At 42.7% G+C, this 27,854-nt stretch overlaps 1 protein-coding gene across 3 annotated transcripts in view; it reads left to right on the top strand.

Moving 5' to 3' along the window:
• PRICKLE2 (prickle planar cell polarity protein 2) overlaps positions 1-27,854 on the top strand; it is a 389,088-nt gene that overhangs the window by 247,332 nt on the left and 113,902 nt on the right. For 2 of the 3 annotated variants that reach the window (XM_087708820.1, XM_087708821.1), the window contains one exon: positions 15,079-15,262. In XM_087708820.1, the coding sequence (XP_087564946.1) occupies positions 15,079-15,262 (184 nt within the window). Of the gene's footprint in view, positions 1-13,389; positions 13,467-15,078; positions 15,263-27,854 lie in introns of those variants that run through there. The other variant, XM_014073626.2, reaches the window with a different exon arrangement.

Raw genomic sequence — 27,854 nt, 5'->3', positions numbered from 1 at the left:
CCAAGGCCAATGATGTGCATCTTCCCAGTGTGAGAGTGCAGAAGGGGCCATAGGAAGCAAAGGAAGTATGATTCTGAAGGCTACTCCTATTACTTCCTTCATACTGCCCTAAGGGAGATGTTTTCTTCAACTCAGTTGTTGCTCTCGTGGATAGAGTTAATAGCAATTCTTTCCCCTCAGAAAGCAAACAAGTTCAGAGAATCAAGTCAGAGCAAAGTATTTTAAGAAGTAAATAATAAGTTCCTTCTCTCTCTTTTCCTCTCCTTACTACACGGGAATAAGTCTGTGGGATTTGTACAGCACTGCTTCGGGCTCTGAGAATTGGAAGGACAGACCTTCATTAGGGGATTGGATACAGAAGTAATGCTGGAACGGCTTGTTGTTGTTGGAAGAACCCTGAAAAGGAAGGGCCAACTTGAGGCCTCCAGATGTGCGGAGATTACAGTTCTTAGAATTTCCAATTGAGGAAGCCAAATCAGGGAGGGAGGATTAGATTTTCCTTGCAATCTCTACGGTAGTTTGTTTGCCCAGTCTCTTAAACTGGAATGTTCTATGGACGGTGCTAAGGCTAGTTTGATAGGCATATCTGAGAGTTACCATCCAAATACATGCAGAAGGTTCTTGTTAGGAAGGCCTGCTGGACCTGTTAAAGCCTGTTGTTGAACTTCAGTTAAATTCTGTTCAGGTGTGCTATGCAGGTATTTGTAAATTGCCCTGCTTTGCCTGCTGTTCTTAGCTACATCTCATTATGATTATAGACACCCCCAAAGTCTACTACAGGTAGCGGTAACACAAAGGCATTTGCAACACTTATTTCTAGTCTTAGTTGCATCCCACCAAGTCATAAATCTTCTTCAGACAGGGCTATTGCCAGTTTGTTAACAAGGGCTCTCCAGACGTAAGCAGTGGGAGGGATATATATATATATACTTTTTGTGGTCATAATGTTACATTTGATCAAACTACTATTTTTGACAAGGGATTCCAGCAACGGCCCTTTGTGTTCCTCCCTGTAGCTCAGGGGTCACCAACCTTTCGGAACCCAGGGACCACTAAATTCATAATTTTGAATTCCGTGGACCACTAATATGATCTGCCTAATGACCGGGTGGGCGGGCATGGCTAGGTGGTCATGTGACTGGGTGGGAGTGGCCAACTCAATGTCACTCACATCAAGGAGTGCCTCACCAACCTTTACTCACCCCTCCCTTCCCACCCACAACCTCGTCTGCCCGCCCGGGCTCCTTAAGGCCCCAAAAGAGAGACGTTGTTGGAACAAAGCAATCAACATGAGAAAGAGTTGGCAAAACAGCTGGCTCAGTTCAAATTGAATCTGACCAAGAAGGAGGCTCAGCAGAAGCACTTCACTGAGGACTACAATAGCAGTAGCAATAGCAATAGCAGTTAGACTTATATACTGCTTCATAGGGCTTTCAGCCCTCTCTAAGCGGTTTACAGAGTCAGCATATTGACCCCAACAACAATCCGGGTCCTCATTTTACCCACCTCGGAAGGATGGAAGGCTGAGTCAACCCTGAGCCGGTGAAATTTGAACAGCCGAACTGCAGAACTGCAGTCAGCTGAAGTAGCCTACAGTGCTGCATTTAACCACTGCACCACCTCGGCTCATAGGCATAGGCTTTCCAAACAGAGGGAAGACCTGTGGGAGTCAAGGCCAGGTAACGGTGCCTGGAGGCTCAGCAGGCTGAGATGGTCAGCCAGTTCCAGGCCATGATACAGTCCCACTGGAACGGGGGCCTCTGCTCTTCACCACCAGTGGCACTTCCCTCCAGCCTTCACCCAAGGCCCCACACCAGTAGGCTGAAGCAGACTCCAAGTCGGAATTTCTCTCCACCCTCCGACCCGCACAAAAAGACCCCGAAGGGGGACACTCTCTGCAGCAACACAAGCATTCATTGCATGTATCCGGCCGAGGGGCTGTAGTTTAATTTAGTGCAATATAAAAAATGCAAATAATTTTTCTGCGGACCACCAAAATTTTCTCATGGACCACCAGTGGTCGACCGCTGCTATAGCTTACCTCTGGGCTCTGGTATTGCACAATGCAGCAATGAGTTCCACTGGATAACAGGATGAGCAGTTTCTTCAGTGGGATAACTACTGAAGGCAGGAAGACCTGACCAGGACTTTCAGTAAAGATTGTTTCTAACAAATAAAATTAAAGCAACTGCATCTTGATTTTGTTTACCATAAGATGGAGCAGAGAGAAGTTTTAACAAGCTTTCAAGATTCTCTTATTCTACCCTACAACAATGCAATAGCACTTAAACTTACATACTGCTTCATAGTACTTTCAGCTCTCTCTAAGTCTGTGATGGCGAATTTATGGCAGGCATGCCACAAGTGGCATGCAGTTCCCTCTTTGCGGGCACGTGAGCTGTCACCTCAGTTCATATCATCTGCGCATGTGCACACCCATTTTTGGTCCTAGGAGACTGCAAGGAGGCCTACCAGGCCCAAAATGAGGCATAGGGTGAGTCATGCGTGGGCAGCGCCGTGTGTGTGTGCATGTGGCAGGGGGTATTGTATGTGCATTGCATTATGGGGAGGATTATCCATGGAAGTCATCGTAAGATTGACAGGTCTCTTTATTGAACATTCCAGCTACTGAGAAAGAGTAATTATAATAATATCATTTAAAAACTCTCTAAAACAAATTCTAGTATTATTATGGATTAGTTTCAAGGCCAGGGGCATGTATGATTACATTTTAAAAAGTTATTACTGGTAGAATGTTTTCAAAATGAGAGTAGTCTTTGGCATAGAGTTCCAGAGCCTGGAACCAACTATTGATACAATGGATGTGCTTCACAGATTGGCCTGGAATTTAGAAATGCATAACCTGAAATTCTTAAAGCCCAGCATGTTCATATGGAAGAATGAAGATCCGTGATGGTGAACTTATGGCACATGTGCCACAGGTAGCATGTGGAGCCCTCTCTGCGGGCATGCGAGCCGTCGCCCAGCAAAGCCTCCACTGCACACGGACGTGCGCCTCCTGCGGCCAACTGATTTTCTGGTCTCTGCTGCGCATGTGGGAGACATGAGTGCATGCACAGGGGCGGGGAGTTTCACGCACACATGCAGGGACAGTGCACCTCCCACTTTTGGTTTGAGGAGGTTTCAAGGAGGCTTGCTAGGTCCAAAATCGGGTGCTGAGGGAGGGTCGCATGTGTGTGGGGAGTATGGGGGTTGCACATGCATGCACAGAAGTTGTGCCCACATTGCATTATGTATGTGGGTACGCGTGCGTGTGCTGTTGCATACGTGCACACATTTTCGGCACGCTAGGAGAAAAAGGTTAGCCCTCACTAATGTAGACTTTCTGTTTCTGCTCTCTGCATTTGAAGAGGAATCCAATGCTGTTGTAATCAATACTTGTCAGTAATCTGGCCACAACACTCTGGATCAACTGAATTTTACAAGAAATTTTAGAGTTGTCTAGAGCAGGAGTTCTCAACCCCTGGTCTGTGGATCGGCACTGATCCATGGCATGGCAGAAACCAGTCTGCACAAACAAGCAAAGCCCCATCTGCAACATGCAGGCAGCACGTGAAACCATGCCCCCTCTGGTCCGCGGAAAAATATCTCGCCATAAAACTGGTCCCTGTTTCCCCAAAGGTTGAGAGCAAGTGGAGTGTGATTCTTTTACCACAGGTACCTTTTGTTGTTGGCTTGCATCCCTCACTCTAATCTGTTTGAATTGTCCTTTGGAACTGAGCTTCTCTCATTTTTTCGAAAATCTGTAGCCATCCATTTGAGAGCTACCTAAATCTTCCAACTCTTTTGGTGCTTAAGCAAGCCTGCAACCTGATCCAAAGAGCTCTTAGAGTTCTCTGTAGGGATCTTTTTAGAGCCCTCTATTGTAAGATGTGACCACCAAGCATCAACTACTTTGAGAGCCGATGAAAACCACAGCTGTTTTGGCCGTACGACTTCTTACGACTTCTGACTTCAAATTCTTTACCACCTCCCTCATCCTTCACAACCTGATTGGAATAGAAAGGATCTTCATTTTCATATCTTCTTGTGAGTTAATCCTTTACCCCTTGGTCTTCCTATGAAACAAGCTTATTTTGATTTATGAGGAACCTTGGAACTATACTGAGTTATGCTACCTGTTAAATGATGGTTCAGTTACATTCCCATGACAGTAAGGTAATAAACTTTCCAAATAACATATAGCCAAGGCATGAATCAGAGTAGCCGACATCAAAATCTAGAAAGCTACGGTCCATCTTTTGCAACTCTGAAAAATATGCAAACAGTGGCCTTCATGATTCCTGTCTCTTGCTTAGAACTTAAGGTGGCTTTTGCTGGTTTTTTTCCCAGATTTTTAAATTTTTTAAACTTATAATTAAAGTTTTCTTTTGGCCAGGTTAAAGACAGTCTCACTCAGTGTTTTCAAACCTGTTTCCAAGATCTCTAATAGCTTAGAAGTACTTAAGTGCTTACAGTTGTCTTTCTTATTTCCTTCCTTCCTTCCTTCCTTCCTTCCTTCCTTCCTTCCTTCCTTCCTTCCTTCCTTCCTTCCTTCCTTCCTTCCTCTTCCCAGTGCAAACCTATGGAAAACACTGTCCTGTGTGTGGTCTCCTTATGTGGAATAATTATCCAGAGCATATGTGGGCGATCTCCAGTCCTCTCCTTATCTGGAGAAGTTCCAAGGAATTGCCTACTCACCCGTCCCTTGGCCATTGGCTCCACCTCCGTTCACCATACCTCCCCTGAAAGCTTTGGCTTTCTAGATGGGACAGAAAATATTGAAGCTGTTTCTGTGAATAGTTCTGAAACCCTCAGTAATTCGGAATAGAAGTGGGAGGCAGAGACTTTGCCTTTTCTAATTAGCTCTACTGATAAAAATCCTATTAATCGAAGAGCAAATATAAAATTGCATTCCTTTCCCCACCTATGAAATTAATGGATTCACCCTTCCCATATTTTCTCTGGTACTTTTTTGTAACAGCATAACTTTCTCTACCCGTTCCACGCTGTTATTCTTTATATGGTAATGCATTTGACACGTTAGCCAAGGATCGTGAGTTTTTCCAGACACATGCATTTTCCCTTTATGTATTCCATGGGCTTAATGCTATCTCTGCTGTACAACATAGCAGCAAAGGGTCAGATTTTTTATTACATTTCTCCCTACCACCACCGCCTCTTTTGCTTACTTTTTAGAAGAATGTCCAAATCATTGTAAATGTTAATAAGCGTCACATATCCAGGGGATACAGTTCAGGAGGCCCTGATCCTTAGTTCCTATGTTCAAAGTAAGCTTTTCACGTTCCCCTTTACCTCATAACTGGATTTTGAACCCAGTTCTTTTCAACCAAATCTAACTTTTGTATTCCAGATTTTCCTTTTTGAACATTTCATAGATCTAATTTCGTTAAAATAATGGGCTGTGGATTAGACAGCAAGCACTCTCTGTGACACTTCATAAAACTCTCTGTCCTCAGAGGTCTCTGGCAGCCCCCCCCCCATCTTTTCACAAACCAGCCAAGATTATATTTTTTCTAGTAACTGTTGCCTCTTGATAGTATTAACTGAAGGTATGCATCTTGCATGTTTTAATTTTTTTTTTTACAATTATGCATTTTTGCTTTTATGTTTTTGCTATATGACCCTTAGATTAGTAGAGGTAGTTCTCGACTTACAACCTTTCATTTAGTGACCATGCGAAGTTACGACGACACTGGAAAAAGTGACATGACCATTTTTTCACACTTACAACAGTTGCAGCATCTCCGTTGTCGCGTGATCAAAATTTGGATGCTAGGCAACCGGTTCATATTTACGATAGTTGCAGGGGTCATGTGATTGATCCCTTTTACGAGCTTCTAACAAGCAAAGTCAATGGGGAAGCCAGATTCACTTAACAATCGTGGTATTAACTGAACAACTGCATTGATTCCGTCAGTAACCGGAAGACTAGCACTGAGTGCTGAAAAGGTTCGCCATCACTGACCTATTTCTTAAAAAATAGTAAAGGCACTAGAATCCAATTCACATGTTGCTTGCAAAAACTTAGTATTTTAGTATTGCATTTAATATTTAGCATTGTAATTTAGTATTGTTTTAAAATGTTGCACATACTAGCCAATGTAGCTATATAAAACCAGCCAACATAGTGCACATAGATTCATGAATTAGCCATTAAATCATGCATGAATGTAGCTCACAAACATACCTGGATTTACCCTGATTAGACTTAAACTGCTATCTCCTGTGAATACTGTATTTTATTAATTTAAGGATATTAATTTTTTTTCAACCGAAGGTATTAACTTTAGGTCATGATGTTTGAAGATGGGTTAAAAAGATAGGTCAGAGATTGTTGATGCATTATTTGCCCTGGATCACAAATGTCTCCTTGTCTCGTCAGGTGTCCTTGTGGTGGTTTTAGAGATTATTATATTTATTATCTTGGAGTGCTTCGGTCCCATTAGGGTCACTTCTGTTAACTGGAATGGCTCAGCAATTTACAGATTCGTGATGATTAAGCATGGGTTTTCGAAGCTAAATATAGTTTCTGTGTCACATGTTGGCATGACAGTATGTATGCAGAAGAAGAAAATAAAGTAGATTTTAAGCAATTTAGTTTTCTGAGAGATGTTTAAAATAGTATTGCATGCAGGAAAATAAATGATGTTAAGCAGAGAAGTCTTTTTAATTCTTCATTGAGGTGATTTGTAGAATACAGTACTTTATCATCTGGCCTTTCCTTACTTACAAGGAAGTGTCTTTTTTCATGACAGTGATGATCCAGTCATCATCATATAACTTCACTCATTTCTACATTATTAGACTGCCATGAGAAGATACAAGCACCTACATGTTGATATTGACTCTGTAGGAGACTGAACCACAATTCGTGGAAAGTGGTAGAAGATTTATATCATATGTATTCATTTGTTATTACCACCAATGGTATTGTGCCTAGTCATCAGACCTTAGAAGGCCTACAGTATTAAAAACATAAAAGTATGACACATATAATAATTTCCCAACCAGAATCATATCTTCACTTCTGTTAACTACTAAAGACCTTTCAACTATATTCCAAAGGTTACATGAAAAAGGGCTGTTTTGCCCTATTCTTGAATGTCCAAAAGGCGGGAGGCATTTTAACTATGGGAGACAGATTACTCCATAGAGATTAGGCTTTTGACCATCTTTTCCAGTTATTTAGAAAATAATGGCAATAATTCTACTAGAATCTAGATATAATTACAATGGAATGGTTGAGAATCCTGAATGATACAGGTAGTCTTCGATTTACAACCACAATTGAGCCCAAAATTTATGTTGCTAAGTGAGAAGGTTGTTGAGTGAGTTTTGCCCCATTTTATGACCTTTCTTGCCAAAATTGTTAAGTGAACCACTGACGTTGTTAAGTTAGCAACAAGGTTGTTAAGTGAATCTGGCTTCACCGTTGAATTTGCTTATCAGAAAGTCGCAAAAAGGGATCACATGATCCTGGGATATTGCAGCCGTCATAAATACGAACCCGTTGCCAAGCTTCCAAATTTTGATCACATGACCATGAAGATGCTGCAATGGTAGTACGTGTGAAAAATAGTCATAAGTCACTTTTTCAGTGTCGTTACTTTGAAATGACACTAAATGAACTGTTGTAAGTCATGGATGACCTGTATATCCTCAGAGGATCTTTTCACAAAATGTCAGACACTCTGACCCACGTTTTTTTCCCAGTCTGATTATCCCTGAAGCACCCTCCTTTTCTTCTTTTTGAATTCTCATTTCCCACTTCCTATTCCTCCTCCCTTTTCTCAAACAGAAATCAATTTCAACATCTTCATTTCTCCAGAGTTCCTCCAAGAAGACAGTACGGGATTCTGTTTTACTTTAATGACATGTGTAGTGATGAACTTGCTGCCTCTCTAAGTTACAAAGCCCTGAATTTCTGCTTGGTTTTCAGTCATTACAGCTTCACTGGATAGCTATACTGAAGTAGTTTTTGCATAGCAACTGCAATATAAAAAAAGGGCATAGAGACCATTGTTAGCTATAATACGGTGGGTACATTCTCCAACTTTGTGGTAGCTTTTACCACTGGAAAGTATGTTGTTTTTCTTTTCCACTTTGTCTCCTGATACCGCAGTATTTTATTTTATTTTATTTTATTTTACTTCCCTAAGCCTTAAATGTTTTTTGCTATTCCCTGATATTTTCTGTGGAGATTTTCTGTATGATTAATAACCCTGGAACTGAAGGTTGGTAAAATATCACCACGCTCTGTAAGAACATATATTTTTTTCAAATACGTAAACACCGACTGTCTCACCACCAGTTGGCAGCAGATTTGAGTAGGCCGCTTTCAGAGTTGTTGGTGGATTGAGGATTGATAGAGATGCATAAAGGCCATTAAATTGCGTGACATATTGATTTGTTCAACATTATATCATCAGCAGAGATGGGAATTATGGTTGACCTCCTTGTTCCAGAAAAAAAGGATGAAGCCTTCCTACAGTAGCTCATTAATTAAAGAATTCATATGAAATTGCGATCTGATTGGTTTAGAGACTAGCAGGCAGTGGCCGGCCGAGATTCTGTCACTGACTAGATAGAATCCAGACACCCTTCTTACATTTGCATCTGTATATATTTAAATCTGATGAAAAGCAGGAAATGGGGGGGAAATTGGCAACTTTTCTTCCTTTGGCTTAGCAAAGTCTTGAGGCATAGTGCATATTTGTGCTCTGTAAGCTGCAGAGTTTTAAGTTTATATGCAGTCACTTTGATTTATTTATTTTATTTATTTATATACCAAACCTCTCAACTGCCTCCCTCCACCTCCTTTTTAGTCAGAGAAAGAAATGTTTGTACATTCATAGAGGATTGCAATAGGAAGAATATGTTTTACTTTGGGGTGGGAACGGTTTGTGAAATGGTTTTGGGTGTTACACTTAATGTTAATTAATCACAATCATTCTATGCAACATCGCTACAGAGATCGTTTTGTTAGTACTCTTCCAAATGGTAGCCAGAACTGAAGCAAGCAGAGGATTGGGCTAGAGTTTGGGGTTGAGTCAAAATGGAGACACCAATTTCTCTTCTCAGTTTAATTTGTGCGAAACAAAATGGATACATATCGACAGATTCAATAGTTTCTAGCAAAAATACATTTGCATGTATGTGTAGGCTATTAAGGTGGTTAAAAACAGAAACTGAATAAAAACAATGCTTAATTGAAGGGTTTGTCCAAACTCTTTGCTCTGTGGTGCTAATTTTTTTCACATTTTAGATAGTGTTGGTCCAAAGAAATAGGTAATTTTGTTTCCAATATTTATAATTGTAACCAACTAAAATCAAACAAGAATACAAACTGACAGAAAAAAAATAATTGTTTATATTGCTACAGTTTACAGAACTTGGAAAATATTGTAATGTACATGAGAGATTCCCCCGAGGTGGCACAGTGGTTAGGGTGCAGTATTGCAGGCCACTTCAGCTGACTGTTATCTGCAGTTCAGCGGTTCTAATCTCACCGGCTCAAGGTTGACTCAGCCTTCCATCCTTCCGAGGTGGGTGAAATGAGGACCCAGACTGTGGGGGCAATATGCTGACTCTGTAAACCGCTTAGAGAGGGCTGAAAGCCCTATGAAGCGGTATATAAGTCTAACTGCTATTGCTATTGCTATTAGACCTGAGTTTTGCTTCATGCCTGGATTGGGAGGCTTTTTCACAGTAATTCATGCCTTGGCCATCTTCCATTTTGATTACTGTATTTTTCGGAGTATAAGACGCACCGGAGTATAAGATGCACCTTAATTTTTGGGGAGGAAATCAGGAAAAAAACCTTTCTGCCTCTTTCTCAGCAGCATCCATCAGAATTCATCTGGCTAATGTCTGCTGCCTCAGTCGGAGCCTGATTCCCGAAGCTCCCTGGGGAACTACGATGAAAGCCTTTTCAATGAAAGCGTTTTTGGGTTGTAGGGTCCCCTCTCTGATTCCAAAAAGGGCGTGTGCAGAGGACAAACAGGTGCATCGTGTTCAGGTGGCAGCAGGCGGTTCCAGTAGGTGAAAGTGAGGATCCCTGCTGCATGAAACCCCCTGAAAATGTGATGCGCAGAGCGGGTGGGTGGAGCTACATTTGGAGTATAAGATCCACACAGATTTTCACCCTCTTTTTGGGAGTAAAAAGGTGCGTCTTATACTCCAAAAATACGGTAATTACTTTAATGACCCTACATGGGGCTGTACCTGAAGAACATTCGGAAGATGCAATTGGTGACAGAATGTGGCATCCTGGGAAGTGATGGGTAAATCCCAGTGTACCTGAGTGATTCAATTGCTTTGGGAACTGTACTGGTTGCCAATTAGATCCTGAATGATGGCTCCAGGCCTGGTTACTTAAGAGGCCACCTTCTCCCCATCTGATCACCTTGAATAGGGTCCTCCAGGAAGCATCCTTAAGAGATTGCCATCCGATGGCATCTTAGAGACAAGCTTTTCATGGTCATCCCCAAACTCCCTTCCTGCAGAGATTTGGTGAGCACTATCTCTTCTAGTTTAAAGAAAGCTATTGAGAGCTGTCCTATCTAGCACAGGAGGAAGGGATGCAGTGATTGAAAAGGAGGTTTCTAAGCATAGACGTCTCTACTGGCAGTCCCCTAATGACCATTTGAAGTTCCAATGGACCTACTTAGTACTTACAATCAAGCTTCAAAGTTCCGACAGACAGTTGTGCCCTCAGTCATGTGATTGTATTTTGGGCACCTGGCAGCCAGGCCATGTTTACAGCCAATGGTAATGTCCTAAAGTCATAAAGGTCTGCTTTATGACCATTATGAAGTTATGATCATGGTGGGTAGGCTTCGTTACAGGTAGGACTGCCTGTATGCAATCAAACTAATCAAGGAAAGAAGCAACTTTGAACTAAGGAGAAACAGTTAGAACAATTAATCAGTGGAACAACTTGCCTCCAGAAGTTGTAAATGCTCCAACATTGGAAGTTTTTAAAGAAGATGCTGAATAACCATTTGTCTGAAGTTGTGTAGGGTTTCCTCCCTAAGCAGGGGGTTGGACTAGAAGACCTCTAAGGTCCCTTCCAACTCTGTTATTCTATTCTATTCTTTGGGTTTTACATTTGGTATTTTAGTGTAGCTTTCAAGTGCTTTCTACCCCTTTTTTAACTTTCCTTGGCATACAAATGATCAAAATAAAACAAGATAAACAATATGATTAATTATGTCTTTTTCCTAATTCATTCCAAAAACAACAGTGTGGACCCAACTTAATAACTAAACCAACTTTGCCAGAGATAAATTCTAACTAATGTGAATACAATCCCTCCAATATAACCTAGAAAGATTTTGATTAATGTATTATTATTTTAAAGGGATTTAGGAACATCTGCAAATTATTTTATGATCAGCTCTTCATGACTTGCTCAAACATATTCATCAAGTTCAGATCCCCAAATGTTCCATTAAAAAAAAAAATAGGACACGGAGTATATTTTTAGACTGCAGCAATTTAATTAATTTCAAGAATGTTAGTCTAATCTTGGGCAGGGTAAAACAGCTGCCTCAGTTTTCCCAGTGTTGAATGTCATGAAAAACTCTGCTGATTATAGAGTTCTGCTTTCAATGTTGGAAATAGTTCTGGGGTTGTTGTTTTTTGCCTGAGCTGGGGAAAAAGTAAAATTCTTGTTTTACCTTTGTTCACGTTGAAAAGAGGAGAGGAAATTGCAATCTTTGACCCAAGCTGTAAAACACTACGGCTGGCCCTGAAAATGGTAGCTCTTAAGACACAGACATTGGTTTCACATTATTGCTTATTGGATTGGTAAACTGTTTAATCAAAGAATATATAACATATGACTCAAAAATATCTTTCTTTTAATGTCAACACATTGAGCTATGCTTTAGCCCTCCTTGACTTTAGGAGGGCAGACCCTACCTCTATTTGCACAGGAAAGCCTTCCTCTTTGACAACGTTTCGCTCCTCATCCAAGAAGCTTTTTTAGTTCTGAACTGAAGAAGCTTCTGGGATGAGAAGTAAAATGTTTTCATAGGGAAAAATCCCCAAGAAAGTCCAGTTGCCTTTTGGAAGAAGCACCTTTGGGATAACCATAACCTGGATGATTAAGAATCTCCATAGGCATTTAGTGGATCACTATTCTCAGTCTTCCCTTTCCAGAGGTAAATATACCTAGCTACTTTAATCCTTCTCCAGATAATGCGGTTTGTAAACTCCTTTCCAACTTGATAGTTCCCTTTTAAACCCACTCCAAATTTCCCTTTTAAAGTGCCCTGTCCAGAATCAGTACATTCCAAGCCCATCTTAAGTACTTCCCATGATTTAGGTGCAATTTTTCTTCTGTTCTTTGCTGCATTACGTTGATAGCTCATATTTATTCCTTGATCCCTTTAGGATCACAGTGCCATTTTCACATTTACTGTTGACAAGCACAGCTCTGTATCTCTTCATTTGATATTTTATATCTACTAAGATGCAAAGCCTTATCCTTCCTTCCATCAAAATCATCCAACAACTCAACCAAGAATTGGAGATCCTTAGTTCTTTTCAAACCAGCCTGCAGATTTGCTGAAACACAACTCCAAATAGCATAGCTGTTACAGTTCCAAGGTTAGAGGGCATCTGATTAGACAAAGCTGTATTGAAGGAGACAAATATTGTAGAGCATGGCTAGCAAGATTTAGAATAGATTAGGACAGGTTAGGACCATGATGGCGAACCTATGTAACACCTGCCAGAGGTGGCATGCAGAGCCCTCTCTGTGGGCACACATGAATCATCAGCTGCTCTTCTGGGTTCCGGTGCGCGTATGCTCTGGCTGGTGTTTGTCAGCTATTTATTTTCAGTTAGTGAAATGGCAAGAAAGCAAGGAATTACAGATATAAAAAAACCATCAGCTCTGGCCAGTACTCATGTCCGCACCGGAACCAGGAAGAGAGTGTGCTGGTGTGCTTGTGCACTGGACCAGCTGCCCGACACACATGTGCATGACGGGACCCCTAAGAACAGCTGGCTGCTGCACGCATGTGCACAGGCCAACTGCTGTCTTCTTGGTCCCGGTGCTCTGGCATCACGCAGGCGCATCCGCACACTTGCGTGCTCCAGTTTCGGCACTCAGTGCCGAAAGGCTTAACCATCACTGGGTTTGGAGATTCATTTTGATTGACCCTTCAGGTTTTTTTCTTTCCTATGCCAATGCAGTTTCATTGAGTAGGTCAACCATCACAGTTTCAAAACTAGACTCTTCTCTAATTTTTGGGAGTCTGATCAGATATTTCCTTTCTGCAGGAGCTGTTACTGTCCATGAAGTGGCCTCCTGAGAAGGGAATAAGAAAAGCGAGCCCAAAGGAAACGAATTATGAAGATAGCTCTTTGTTACAAAAGGCAGTCTGTTCACCTTCACTTGGGATCAAATTTAGGAACTTCATATGTAGGAAGTATCTAATGAGCTTTAGCCTTGTTCTCTGTAAAGCAGCCTTGTGATAATCGTATAGAGAGGTAGCAGTTGGTGTTGGGCAACTTTCATCAGTGCCTTTATTTAGCACAACCCCGTCTATGATGTTCCGTCATTGTTAAGGAATTTGCCGTTCTGAAGTTTCTGTTTACGTTGACATTTTGCATACTGTATATGACAGCCTTTCTGCTTGCTGAGCTGAACGTGCTGATGATCTGGCACTCTTTGCATATTTATGGGTGCTGTCAAAGGAGGGGAAATGAAGAGGTGTATCCCAGATCGTCTATCAAATGCATTTGATCCTTAAATCCTTACAGCCAGTTCTGTATGGGTGGTCCAGAGCTCGCTGGTTTCCCTGCCCCCTCCTCTCCAAATGAAAGAATTATGCTTGGGTTTAGAAAACTGCTTTGGGGCTCTGGCATTTTGTCAAGGACAGGTTGTTGTTTACATGTAGACATTGCATTTCACTTATCCCATGCAGGCTTATTGCTGACAGCTGCTTTATCCAAAGCACCCTCCATCCAATAACCATTTCCCATGGATATAGATATCACAGTGACCACAGCAGATATAATATCTCAAATGATATTAGTACAAATTAGTTGGCACCAGTGTTCCTCAGTTGTGCTGTTTTCATTTCCATTTTCTTTTGAAACTGACACATGAAAATATATTAAATGCCCTCTGCCGACTGTACATCCATGGACTGATCAAGACCTGGTTCTTACTGAGGGCTTTTGGGGACAAGAATGAAATCATGATTCTATCCCAATAATATTACTGCTATGGATTGACAGCAATGAGTTGGGTTGGGTTTTTGTATTGTTTAATTTTACTTACCGGAATAGGAATTGTGAGCCATTCAGAGTCTTCACACTGACTTATGAAGGAAAGGGAAGGAAGGAGAATAAATTCTGAAAAAACATACATCTGTTATGTATGAAACAAAACTCTGTGTGTGTGTGTGTGTGTGTGTGTGTGTGTGTGTGTGTGTGTGTGAGTGAGTGAGTGAGACATGTTGCATAATAACATGGCATGGATATAATTAACATTTAAGCCAGCTGAAAGAAAAAATAACCAGATTTTTAAACAGTCCTTCAGATGGGAACCCTGATGGTAAATTGTATGTTCTGATATAGAAAGGGAAGTGATTTCTTTAGACAGCTGCATAATTGAGGAAAAATGCATGTATCAATGTTTCTGTAATCACAAAATATGCATTATACATTGTTCCCTCGTACTTGCCAAACCAGGGATATGTAATTCAAAAGAAGAGTTTCCAGAGTAAAGTTAATATGTGAAATTACTTCCATTCAAAAGAAAGCCACTATACCATGTGCTCACAACATATAATTATGTTTTGATAATCTTAGGTTCAACAATTAGCCAAACCCATCAACTTTTTTTCAGGAAAGTGCTTAAGTGTTCAATAGGTATGAATTCATAATTTTGTTTATATAATTGTAAAGCTATAGAAACCTGGCATTTGGATGCTAAATGACCCTCATTGATATTCATACCTCAGACATTCTAATCTCTATTTCATATATCCTTAAATAGAGGATAACTGTTGGCTTTTTACTTCATATCCCCAGAAAAATTTGCCGGCACTGTAAGTGTCCACAGTCAGAACACTTTGAAACTGTGATGCCTTTAGAAATGGAGAAGACGGTGACCAAGCTGATGTTTGACTTCCAGAGGAATTCAACTTCTGATGATGATTCTGGCTGTGCCTTGGAAGAATACGCTTGGGTCCCTCCTGGACTGAAACCAGAACAGGTATTTGCTTACACTGCTTGTACGTGATATGTGTGTGTGTATGGAAATGCTACCATCTCATCAAGTTATAATGTTTTATCTTTAGCTTTCTCAGATGAGATAAGATTGTTAGTCCTTGAATAGTCTTTGCTGCTGTTATGTTGTATCAGGCAGGCATAGAGTTCACAAAGCTGACATATGATTAAGGCACCAGGCTAGAAACCAGGAGATGGTGAGTTCTAGTTCCACCATAGCCATGAAAGCCAGCTGGGTGACCTTGGCCTAGGCCTTTCTCCATAGTGAGGGGGGAGGAGTATCCAGAATGGGTTGACCTTATCCTCTCGTGATTGGTTTGAGTCAGATAAGCTCTTTGGGCTCCGCCCCCTGGAAGTGAGCCTGCCCAGTTTTCTGACTCAAAACGATCGTGAGAAGTTGCTCATTCGAGAGCTCCAGGAATTTACTAGGATCTAAAGGAAAATTCATTTGGACCCTGCTTCACACACAGCCTCCTCCTGCAGGATTGGGACTGCCACTAGCCCCCCTGGGGCGGCAGGCTGCCCTGGACACTGAGGACATCCAAAGACTCTCAGTGAGGAGCTTGGCCGGGCAGCAGGAGGAAGGGCAAAAGCCTCTAGCAGGCAGCCCTAACCAGGAGGACGGGCAAAAGCCTCTAGCAGGCAGCCCTAACAGCTGAGGCTTGTAAGAGCTGGAGATTTGACTCACCCCAATCAAGGGAAAGGTTGCACCTCTCCAGACCTCCAGTAATTTACAAAGGATTAAAGAAAATAAACTTGGACCCGGCGAATCCTGCCTCCCTTCATCGCACACAGCCTCCTCCTGCAACGACTGGATTGCCACAAGCCCTCTGGGGCGGCACGCTGCCCTGGCCATTGAGTGAGATGGAGTCACTCTGTGAGGACCGTTGCCGGGCAAGCAGGAGAACCGGGCACACATGCCTCCTAGAGGCAGCCCTTGATGAGAGGCTTCTCAGGAGCAGAAGCGCTCCTCCGCTCCCCTCAGCCACGAGGGTTTTTAAAAAGGAAAACTTGTGCTGGCAGCTATCACCAGTGGACAAGGTGAGAGCCGGAAAGGCTCTAAAACAGCTGCGGGAGATGAGCGACAGCCGCATGGCAAGCCTGCAAAGGCAAAAGCCATTTCCATGTGCTCCAGCAAAGAGGAGCCTTTTGAATTTGGAGCCGGGGGCCATCTTGAAGCCACGTGGTCCAAGATGGCGGCCCCCAGCAGCTCAGGAGGCCGGCAGGACAACAACCACCACTTGAGGAGACCTACAAAGGTGAGAGACGATCGCAGAGGCATTAGCCAAGAGCGAGGGAGGCAGCAAAGGGCCAAAAGGAGGCCTATCAAGGAGTTAAAGAGGCAGGTGGTGGATCAATCCCCCCCAAGCCTACTTCCTTGTTGAATCACAAAGGCAGCTGCCACAAGGCTTGCAGGAAGAACCACCCCCCCTACCTTTCTGGCTGCCAAGTAACAGGAGAAGGCTTCCTCCATAAGAACATTCTCCTTTAATTAGGAGACAGAGCGGGAGGGGCAAGAGGCTGACCGGCATCCGTAGCAAGCTGTGTTTGTCATGGCTAATTCTTGATTCCCCCTTAAGAAAACTCTCCTTTAATTAGGAGACAGAGCGGGAGGGGCAAGAGACTGATGGGCATCAGTAGCAAGTTGTGTTTGCCATGGCTAATTCTTGATTCCCCCTTAAGAAAGCTCTCCTTTAATTAGGAGACAGAGCGGGAGGGGCAAGAGACTGATGGGCATCAGTAGCAAGCTGTGTCTGCCATGGCTAATTCTTGATTCCCCCTTAAGAAAGCTCTCCTTTAATTAGGAGACAGAGCGGGAGGGGCAAGAGACTGATGGGCATCAGTAGCAAGCTGTGTTGTCGTGGTTAATTCTTGATTCCCCCTTAAGAAAACTCTCCTTTAATTAGGAGACAGAACGGGAGAGGCGAGAGGCCTACTGGCCCCAGTAGCAAAAACTGTGTTTTGTTTTGTTAATCCAAGCTGGCAGCCCCCTGCAGCCTGGAAAAACGCAGGGGGGGGGAGGAATATTCAGCCCAGCTGCTAAAGTGCAGCTCCCAATGGAGCCCCCAATCAGGTTACTGAAGACCTTCCAAGGGTGGGGGTGACTAGGCAAACGGCTAATGCAATACAATACAATACTATGCAATACAATAGCAGAATGGGAAGGAACCTGCAGGCTTTCTAGCTCAATCCCCTGCCCAGGCAGGATATCCTATACCATCTCAGACAAATGGCTTCCTATGGTTGATTAGGCTGACTCTGTAAACCACCTAGAGAGGGCTGAAAGCCCTATGAAGCGGTATATAAATCTAACTGCTATTGCTATTGTCATTGCCACCCAACAGCTTCTTAAAAACTGTTGGGGCTCTCACAATGTCTGGAGGCAGGCTGTTCCACTGATTAATTGTTCTAACTGTCATGAAATTTCTCCTCAGCTCTAAGTTGCTTCTCTCCTTGTTTAGTTTCCACCCATTGCTTCTTGTTCTGCACTCAAGTGCCTTAGAGGATAGTCAGGCAGCCTCTTCTCTGTGGCAACCCCAGAGATATTGGAACACTGCTATCACGTCTCCCCTAGTCCTTCCTTCCAGTAGACTAGACCTACCCAGTTCCTGCAACCGTTCTTCATAGGCTTTAGTCTCCAGTACCCTGATCCCCTGTTGCCTTCTCTGCACTCTCCTTAAGAGTCTCCACATCTCTTCTACATCATGGGGACCAAACTGAGTACAGAATTCCAACTCCTTCAGACCCCTGGGTGTAACCCACCCGGTCCTGGGAATTGGACCTTGCCTAAGATAGACAGGCTACCATTTCTTCCCTATCTCATCTTGGGTTCCTAATCTGAATTTGGGATGCGGTTCTTGATAGGTTGGATTGTTTATCCCTTCGGGTAAAGACAGATGCCAAGCACGAGTTAAATAGTTCGGCTTACCCCTGCTGCTTGTCACCTTCGGGCCACTTCTCCCAGCAAGGGACCAATCGTTTCCTTAATCTTTCTTGGTTTTATCAGGCGGGAAGATGCCCCCTTTTGTATTTTATTCTATTTCATTATTATTATTGTGGTTGTGGTTCTTGTTGTTATTATTATTAATTTACCTTTGCGGCAGGCCTTTATTGTGAGCCTTAGCTCCCCTCACTCCATCTTTACACACACTCTAGTGGCCGCCCATTAAACTCCATCTGTGTTTACATTCTGAATATCTCTGCGCTAATCCTAGCCATAGAATCATAGCACCCTTATGGCCGGGGGGGGGGGGGGGAGAAAAAAAAAGGGTCAGACAGGCTGGTCCCCATGCCAGAACCCACCACAAACTCAGAATGGGATGCCCGACTATGAGAGATCGCAGAAGCACCTCAGATAGCCTATGAATTTAGACAACATTCGCTGAGGGCAGAACATACAGCAGGGGTGGGTTCATCAGAGCCGGCTGGCTCAACCGGACCAAGGGGACAACTTGGAGCGGAAGCTGCAGCCAGTTGACCGCTTGGCGGTGGAGCGGAGCATCCTGAGGAAAGACCTCTTCTCCCCCAGGGTGATAAGGACTATCCAGGCCGCCCGCAGGCCCTCCACAGAGCGCATCTATGGCTCCACGTGGCGGGCCTTTGACTCTTGGTGCAACTCCTGGGGGTTCAACCCCATCCAGGCTACGGTGCCTCAGGTTCTGGACTTCCTCCAGGCGGGCCTGGATAGAGGGTTAGCTCCTAACACAATTAGGAGACAGGTCTCAGCCATCTCATCAGTTCTCCTGTGTGGCAGAAATCAGAGCCTGTCACACCACCCCATGGTCAGGCAATTCCTTAAGGGGGCCTCCAACCTCAGACCACCTACGGTACACAGGTACCCTTCCTGGGATTTACACAGGGTATTGGACGCTCTAACGGGCGCCCCATTTGAGCCATTACAAACAGTTTCCCTTAAGTTCCTGACCCTGAAGGTGGCTTTCCTGGTGGCCATCACTTCCGCCAGGCGGATATCCGAACTGCAGGCGCTGTCCACCAGGGAGGATCTCTGTGTCTTCCACCAAGATAGGGTGGTGTTACGGCTGGATCCATCCTTCATTCCCAAGGTGTGCTCCTGCTTCCATCGAGCCCAGGAACTGATTTTGCCCAACTTCTGTCCAGACCCTTCTCACCCATTGGAGAGGAAGTGGCACACTCTGGACGTTAGGAGGGTTCTGAGGATTTACCTCAGGAGAACCAGGCCAAAAAGGAAATCCGAAGCCCTGTTTGTCTCCTTCCAACCAGGATCCCTGGGTAATAAGGTAACTTCCACCACTATCGGCAGGTGGCTGCGAACCTGCATTGCCACTGCTTACCAATCGCAGGGGTTACAGACACCAAATCATATCACAGCCCACTCCACACGGAGTGCAGCCACATCCACGGCCTGGGCCACACAAGCATCCCTGGCCGAAATCTGCAGGGCAGTCACATGGGCTTCCCCCTCTCCCTTTGTTAGGAACTATAAGTTGGACTCCTTTGCCTCGGCAGAGGCCTCGTTCGGCCGCAGGGTGTTGCAGGCGGTTCGCAGGGCAGGACCCGTGCCTCAACAGGCCTGAGTGGGGGACATAGGGCCTCAGGGATCTCCCTCCCTAGGGACGTGCAGGCTTTGGTACGTCCCATTCTGGATACTCCTCCCCCCTCACTATGGAGAAAGGGCGTTGGTACTTACCTGATACGCCTCTTCTCATAGTGGAGGGAGGAGTATCCAGTCCCTCCCTGACTATGTTTGTACAACTAAGTGTTATGTTCATTGTTTATATTGTTATTTAATTATTGATGTTGAAGACAATAAAAGCAAAAAAACTGAATCAAGAGTCTGGAGCGAATGATGCAACGAGTCGGAGAGAGCTCTTCGTCATAAAACTGGGCAGGCTCACTTCCAGGGGGCGGAGCCCAAAGAGCTTATCTGACTCAAACCAATCACGAGAGGATAAGGTCAACCCATTCTGGATACTCCTCCCCCCACTATGAGAAGAGGCGTATCAGGTAAGTACCAACGCCCTATCTCTTAGCCCAACTCACTTCACAGAGCCATTGTTGTGGAGAAAATTAGGAGGAGGAAAGGGTATTATATATGTTCATCACCTTGAGTTGTTCTTAAGATTAATAAAAGGCGTGATTTTAAATGGATGGATGGTTGAATGGACAGACGATAGTTAGAATGTCATTTGAGCTTTGAATGGATTTTCCTCAAAAAACAATTGCCTATCATCTGACTCAAAAAAAAAAAGCTAAACAATTTGTAACCAAACTGTTGGTTCTAGAATGGCATCTAGCAAAAAAGAAAAAGGCACAAACAATTTCACTAGCTTCCTCCTTCTTGTTTTTCTCATTTGTAATCTACCATAAATTCAGTAGATGAAATAGTTGTATTGCCACTAAGCAATCAAAGGGCAGATAATTGCACCCTAGGCAGGGAAACCACATACTGCTTAACTGGGTTTCGGTTCACATCATTCAGAGGGACAATGGGTATCTGCTCTGGTCTACATACACATCCCTTGGCCCTTCCGTTTCTGATAAGACAACAAAGCCCTTTCAAAATCTAAGCCAGGGTGTGTTGGGGGTGGGGGGTGGGGTGGAGATAGGGAGAGAAACTCTGAACAGAGACAGAGAAGAACAGCTGGAATCTTTAAGATGAGATCCAGAATAAACAAATAAGGAAATCTGTGTCAGGGAACAATTACCAAGGAAACAAAGATTACAGTGAAAAAAGTGTCATGGTGAAAAGTTCATTCAAGACTCTGAATTAAGTTTTCAAGTTAACTTGATTTAGGAATTATCCAGGAAAATCTGGCAGGAATTGGTCATAGGAATCATCTTTCATTTCTGATATACAGGCAATGTTTGTACCCAAGATTCTGCATTTAGATATCTGATTTACTTTAATAGGAATACTGGTTAAAATATTTGATAGCTTTTGTATCTGAATTCTATTTGTGTATATATTATATTATATTATAATTGTATTGTATTGTATTGTATTGTACTGTACTGCATTGCATTGTATTGTACTGTACTGTATTGTATTATCCATTATTTCTTGAGCTCTTTCAGCAGCAGATCCTTCCCTCCTTGAATTTGGCCAAGTGTATGTTCTCTTCATTTTTGTTTTTGTTTTAAATGAGAGATTCCTGTAAGTTACTGAAGTGGTGCAGTGGCCTAGAGCTGGAGCTCTCACCTCACCTAGGTAGAGACAGATATTTCTCTCTCTCGACACACTGAGAATATATCTGCTGAACAAAACTCCACATTGGCGATAGGAAGGGCACCCAGCCATTAAAACACTTCGTTAGCTCCATTCAGTTGCCCAGACTCCACTCCGCGAGGGATTGTGGGGTCATTAAATGAAGATGATGATGATGATTCCTGTAATTTACTGTTTTTGATATTTTCAGTGCTTTCTTTTCCTATGTTATCACCATTTGCATGTAACTGACAGACTGTCTGATGACTGACTTATGTGCCATCAAGTTGGTGTCAACTCTTAGCAACCACAAACATAAATTTTCTTCAAGACAATCTGTCCCAACCTGGTCCTTTAGGTCTTCCAATGGTGTGCCCATCACCACTACAATTGCAGCTGTTTGTCTTGTTTTCTTACTTAAGACTTCATACAGTTTAAAATGATTTTTTTTCTTTTTTTACTTTTAATACATTTGGCTTTAAATTACACTTTGGGTTATTGAAGTAACTAGCCAAAGGAGGGTATTCTGTGTTGTCTAAGCGTTTTTTTCCAAAAGTTACAGGTTAAACAATTGGCTTCAGAGTCTATTTCCTTTTGTTGTTGTTACTTGTTAATAAGTACTTATTCTGAGGGATCCCAATTTCTCCCATCCAAATGAGAAGAGGAAGATGACAGGTGTCTTCTTGGAAGACAATTATGAGTAACAGGGTCTATCAAACACTGCACTAAGGCAGTTGAAATAATATAAAACCCAGAGAAAAGAAGAATTTAGTTCTCACTTTTTTCACCCCGTAGATTGTTTCTCCATCTCAGAAATATCTTACAACCATTTCCTTAGTATGAATGATACCAAGCTGTCTGTCTTGATACATTCTTCAGTCCATCTGCAAATGAATGCTCTTTCCAATGGGAATATTTAAAATTTCAATATCCCCCAAACACTTTGCAAAATACCTATAGTGCAGGTAATACGATCCTACATTTTGGTCTAATCTGTTGTGCATATGATCATAGTATGGACAAAATATATTTCATAGTTACAGCTTTTTAGCTGCAGCTGAACCCCATGTGTTCCATCTCAACTAGGAAGCAATACATTTCTAGGCCAATTATAATATTAAGAGTCAACCTTGTTATGTAGAGATTTTTTACACTGCCATTATTTTCAGTTACTTTAAGATGGCTTACCTTAAGTTTCTCAAAATCTTATCCATAAAGTTATATTCTAAATTAAATCACTGATATAATTGCTAAGTATTTTAAGGAGCAACATGGCAAACATTGAGCCAGAGATTTGTAATTGCTAGCATAGGTCTTAATTAGACTATTAACTAAGACTATGGTATGCACAAAAATGGAAAGGTATCTCGATACCTAACATGGAAGAATGGTTGTAGAAGTTGATGGAGTTGGCTGAAATGGTAAAACTGACTACTCTGATTAAAGAAAAGTACATAAATACTTTTGTTTCCACATGGAAACTGCTTCTGAATTTCGTGCTTGATGTGGAAAAGAATGTAACATCGACTTTGGGTTTTATAGATTAGATTGATAGATCTTTATAGAACTGGCTTGTTCATATTATTATGGAAAAAACAAAAAGCTGTGATTTGATGCTAAATGCCTTATTCTATTGCAACAGAGAGAGTCGGAAGTCAATGCTTATTTTTCTTTTCTTTTCCCTACTTTTCCTCACTTCTCTTTCCCCTTTCCCCTCCCTCCTCACTGCTTTTTTATTTACTTTTGTATTTATAACTTAATAAAATGTTTTGAGTTAATTGAGGAGATATAGATTTGCAGCAGATCCTCATGGAATCATAAAGACTATTGAATTACTTTGGACTAGTCAGTCACACAATCTCAGCCAAATACAACAGCAGCAGCAGCAGTACAAAACAATAATAGAAATAAATAATCAGTCAAATGCTTAACACATCAAGCGAACCAACTCTAGTTCTCTGCAAGAGCCTAAGATTTGATCTACATATCACAGGGCCCATTCCATAGGAGTTCTCAGTTAGAACTCCATAATGTAAATATACAAGGCTTGTAAGTAAAGAATGCTTCATGTTTCCCTGCTCTTTTGACACATTAAACATGTGAAAAAAAGAATTTGAGACTGTACTACCATTTCTGTGTAACCTCAAATTCTTTCTACCAAGCAATTTGTATTGGGTGAAATTAAAGGGGGGGGGGAGTGCTGCTTATAGCAAGAGCTCTTAGCAATAGCACTTAGACTTATATACTGCTCCATAGTGCTTTACAGTCCCTCTCTAAGCAGTTTCCACATTCAGCATATCGCCCCCTGGGTCCTCATTTTATTCACCTTGGAAGGATGGAAGGCTGAGTCAACCTTAAGCCTGGTGAGATTCGAACTGCCAAATTGCAGGCAGCCAGCAGTTAGCAGAAGTTGCCCACAGTACTGCACTCTAACCACTATGCCACCGCAGTTCTTATACAGGCCTATTTACAGCATCAAAGGTCAAAAAAATAGGACACTCCTGTTTATTTGTATACCTGTAGATAAAGGGTTACAGAATTCAATTTTAATATATAAGAAAGAGCATTCTTAATTGGAATCCCTTTAGAGGCAACTCAAATACATGGACATAAACATTCTGATACAGAGGCTCTCTTCTTTCGAATGTGTTGTGATGAGTTTCTTGTTCACAGAGAATCCTATTAGGGCATGCAGTCATCAAAGCAAGCAGCTCTAAAATCAGGTTTTCTGAGGGTGTGAGGGGGAGATATTTCCAGTACTACTTATTGTATTATTTCTTCCTTCGTTTCTTTTCTATGGTAACCACTATGGCTGTGTGACTGTTGGAAGGAAAAATTTATTTGCAGGAGATGTAGCCAAATCATCATTTGTATCTTTCAAATCACATCAGAAATATTTGATTTGGATGTTCTGTGGACTTTTGCAGAATCTCTAACAGAGATTTTGTAGGGTTTTTCCCCAGATTATAGACAAATGGTCAGCCACTTTGATGCGATTTCATTACATTGAGAAATGATACATACAGTGATCATTTCTGAAATCAAATCTCTGTACTTTGAATATCAAGATCTTGCTAGAACAAGAGTAGAACTAGAATCTTGCTGTCTTTTGATTCAGTTTGGATCTGGACTTGGAACAACTAGTGAGCCAGAAATATATTTAATGTAGCATTACCTGCCCATTCAATTACAGAGCAACATTTAAATAATACAAGTAATATTAATAAATATTGTAAAATTAAGTACAGGTTGTCCTTGTTTAGCAACCACAATTGGGATTGACAACATAATTTATATGGCTAAAAAGAATAAAGAGAAAAATCAACAAAGTACAATGCTAAAAGAAGAATGTAAGAAATTGGAGTTAGAGCTTCAAAGAGAGCCACAAAAGAAAATATTTAAAGGACAAATGGAGATGATTAAACATTAAATTGAACTTAATAGCTTCAGAAAAAATAGCTCAGCAAACCAAAAGGGTAAAAGAAAACTTTTTTTGAGAACACAAACAAACCATGAAATGGTTGGCGTATAAATTGAAAAAAGGAAAGCGAAAAAAGTGATGAATAAAATTGCAAAATGATCAGGAAAACATACAGTTCTAAAATGAGATAATTTAATAAAATAGTCAAAGAATATTATGAAAAGTTATATGATACAGAGAATAAATCTATGGAGATAATACAATAAATGGAAGAAGCCAATTTACATAAGATTTTCTTTCGTCACCGTAACTACTAAATGAGGCAGTTACTAAACCAGGAATACCTCTCTCTCTACACTAATATATAATATTAAATCCTTCCAACAGAAATCCAAAATCCTAATACAAACAATTGCAAAAGTAAAATTGAACATCCACATCGCGCCAAGAAATGGGGTAATTCATTTGTCTTGTATTTTCAGCAATAATGGTAAGAAAAATATAGTTAAAAGGGGAACCATTCAGGCAACCATCAATGGCAGTAATTTGTTTTTTTGTAGTTGGCTTCAAAGCCTCTCTCCGGAACACCAAATGGAGAAGGACAATCCAGAGGAAAAAGACTCAGTAGATGGTCTGAACCTCAGCAACTGTCAAAGCCCTGCCTTTGCAGATCTAACAGAAAACAAATCAGGCCTCGTGCAATGCGCTGTACATTTCAGTCTTCCTGAAGAAATATCTGCATATCTAAAATGAGAATTTCCTGTAATCATTCAGGACATTAATAAGATGGATGGGGCATGGTATATTATCTGTATAAAATATATTTTTATTATTTACATTTGGTTTGTTTCATTCATCTTTTCTCCTAGTCATTTTTTAAGGTCTGAAATGGATGACTTAATTTGCAAAGGACATTGTAAAAGGTGGCTTGCGTGGATAATTGTTCTAGTAATTGTTTTTAAAAACCATTTGTGGAGGCCAGAAACTAAGCTGACCAGATTTTCAGATTGGAAAAGAGGGACGCCTTTGACCGGGGGGGGGGGGGGGGGGGGCTTGATTAAAAAAAATTTTTTTTGTCAAAAGGTCACCCCAGGACACTGAAACCAGCATAAATATGAATCTGTTGCCAAACAAAATTTTGATCACGTGACCATGAGGATGCTGCAACGGTCGCTAAGTGTGAAAAATGGTCATCAGTCACTTTTTTCAATGCCATTGTAACTTTGGTCACTAAATGTTTTCTTTCCCCCTCCCCGAGACTCCTCACTTCTTCCTTCATTCCTCTTGCTTATCTACCTTCACCTTATCCGTCTTCTGCTCTTTCCCTCCCTTCCTTTCTCCTTCCATCCTCTCTTCTTTCCTCACTCACTCCCTTCCTCCTTTTCTCTTCCTTCCTCCTTCCATTCTTTCAGCTTCATTTCTTTTGCCTATCTACCTTCTCTGTCTTTTTGCTCTTTCCATTTCTCTCTTCCTCTTCGCTTCTGTTCCTTCCTCCTTCCCTCCTTTCCTATTTTCCTTCTGCCTATCTACCTTCACCTTCTCGGTCTTTCTGCTCTTTCCCTGTCTTCCCCTTTCCTCCCTCCCTTCTTTCCTTTCTAGTTCCATCTTTTCTTCTTTCCTCTCTCCCTCCCTTTTTCTTTTTTCCTTCCTTCCTCTTTCCTCTTGCCTATCAACTTCATCCTCTTTGTCTTTCTGCTCTTTCCCTCTTTTCCCCTTTTCTTCCTACCTCCTTCCCACTTTTCTCCCTCCCTTCTTCTTTTTCTTCTTTTTTTCTTCAATCTTCCTCCTTCTCCTCCCATTCTTTCTCCTTCCATCCATCTTTTCTCCTTCCATCTTCTCCCCCCTCCCTTCTTCTTTTTCCTTCCCCCCTCCCTCCCTCCTTCCTTCCTCTCCTTCCCTTTCTCGCACACAGGAAGGGGAGGGGAGGCTTTCTAGTCGCTTTCACAGCATAATTTCTTTATCTAACTTTTAAAAAACAGTGTGCAAATCAAACTTGAGATTTTCGTAACCTGCGAAGCACCAAGTTATTATCTTCTGTTGTTACAAATTCGCAGCTACTCCATTCTTTCCGATAGGGAACTGCATTTCCCAAGATGCCTCAGGTCCTCAAAGCGCTGAACGCGGTTTTGCAATTGACTCCAGCGAGGCCTGGTAGCCGCCGGCTGGGGTGGCTGTCAAGGCGCTGACAGCGGAGCAGACGCGCCGTTTGTTACTGCTTCCAGCAATCGAGACGGACGAGGGAAGAGGCGGTGGCGGGAAGCAACCAAGCCTTGCAGACTCGCTTCCCACCGCAGCACAGGGGCCACACAGGCGTGATTGCTTCCCACCCGGAGGTGGCGGCAAGAGCAGTGCGTTGTTGTTGGTCCATGGCTGGAGCCGGGCAGCGAGTGTAAGGACTGCTCGGGCGAGGTGCGGAGGAAGAACAGAAGGTCCCTAACGCCCGCGATGACGGCTCCAGCCATGGACGAGCAGGCTGGCCCCAACAACAACAACACGCTGCTCTTGCCGCCACCTCCGGGTGGGAAGCAACCAAGCCTTGCAGACTCGCTTCCCACCGCAGCACAGGGGCCGCACAGGCGTGATTGCTTCCCACCCGGAGGTGGCGGCAAGAGCAGTGCGTTGTTGTTGTTGGGGCCAGCCTGCTCGTCCATGGCTGGAGCCGGGCAGCGAGTGTAAGGACTGCTCGGGCGAGGTGCGGAGGAAGAACGGAAGGTCCCTAACGCCCGCGATGACGGCTCCAGCCATGGACGAGCAGGCTGGCCCCAACAACAACAACGCGCTGCTCTTGCCGCCATCTCCGGGTGGGAAGCAACCAAGCCTTGCAGACTCGCTTCCCACCGCAGCACAGGGGCCGCACAGGCGTGATTGCTTCCCACCCGGAGGTGGCGGCAAGAGCAGTGCGTTGTTGTTGTTGGGGCCAGCCTGCTCGTCCATGGCTGGAGCCGGGCAGCGACTGTAAGGACTGCTCGG

Source organism: Thamnophis sirtalis, unplaced genomic scaffold, assembly GCF_051295495.1.
Source record: "Thamnophis sirtalis isolate CommonGarterSnake01/CBP01778 unplaced genomic scaffold, rThaSir2_p1.2 scaffold_3, whole genome shotgun sequence".
Classification (NCBI taxonomy): Eukaryota; Metazoa; Chordata; class Lepidosauria; order Squamata; family Natricidae; genus Thamnophis; species Thamnophis sirtalis.
The sequence above is the reverse complement of the archived record's forward strand: the minus strand, read 5'-3'. Positions and strand labels throughout refer to the sequence as shown.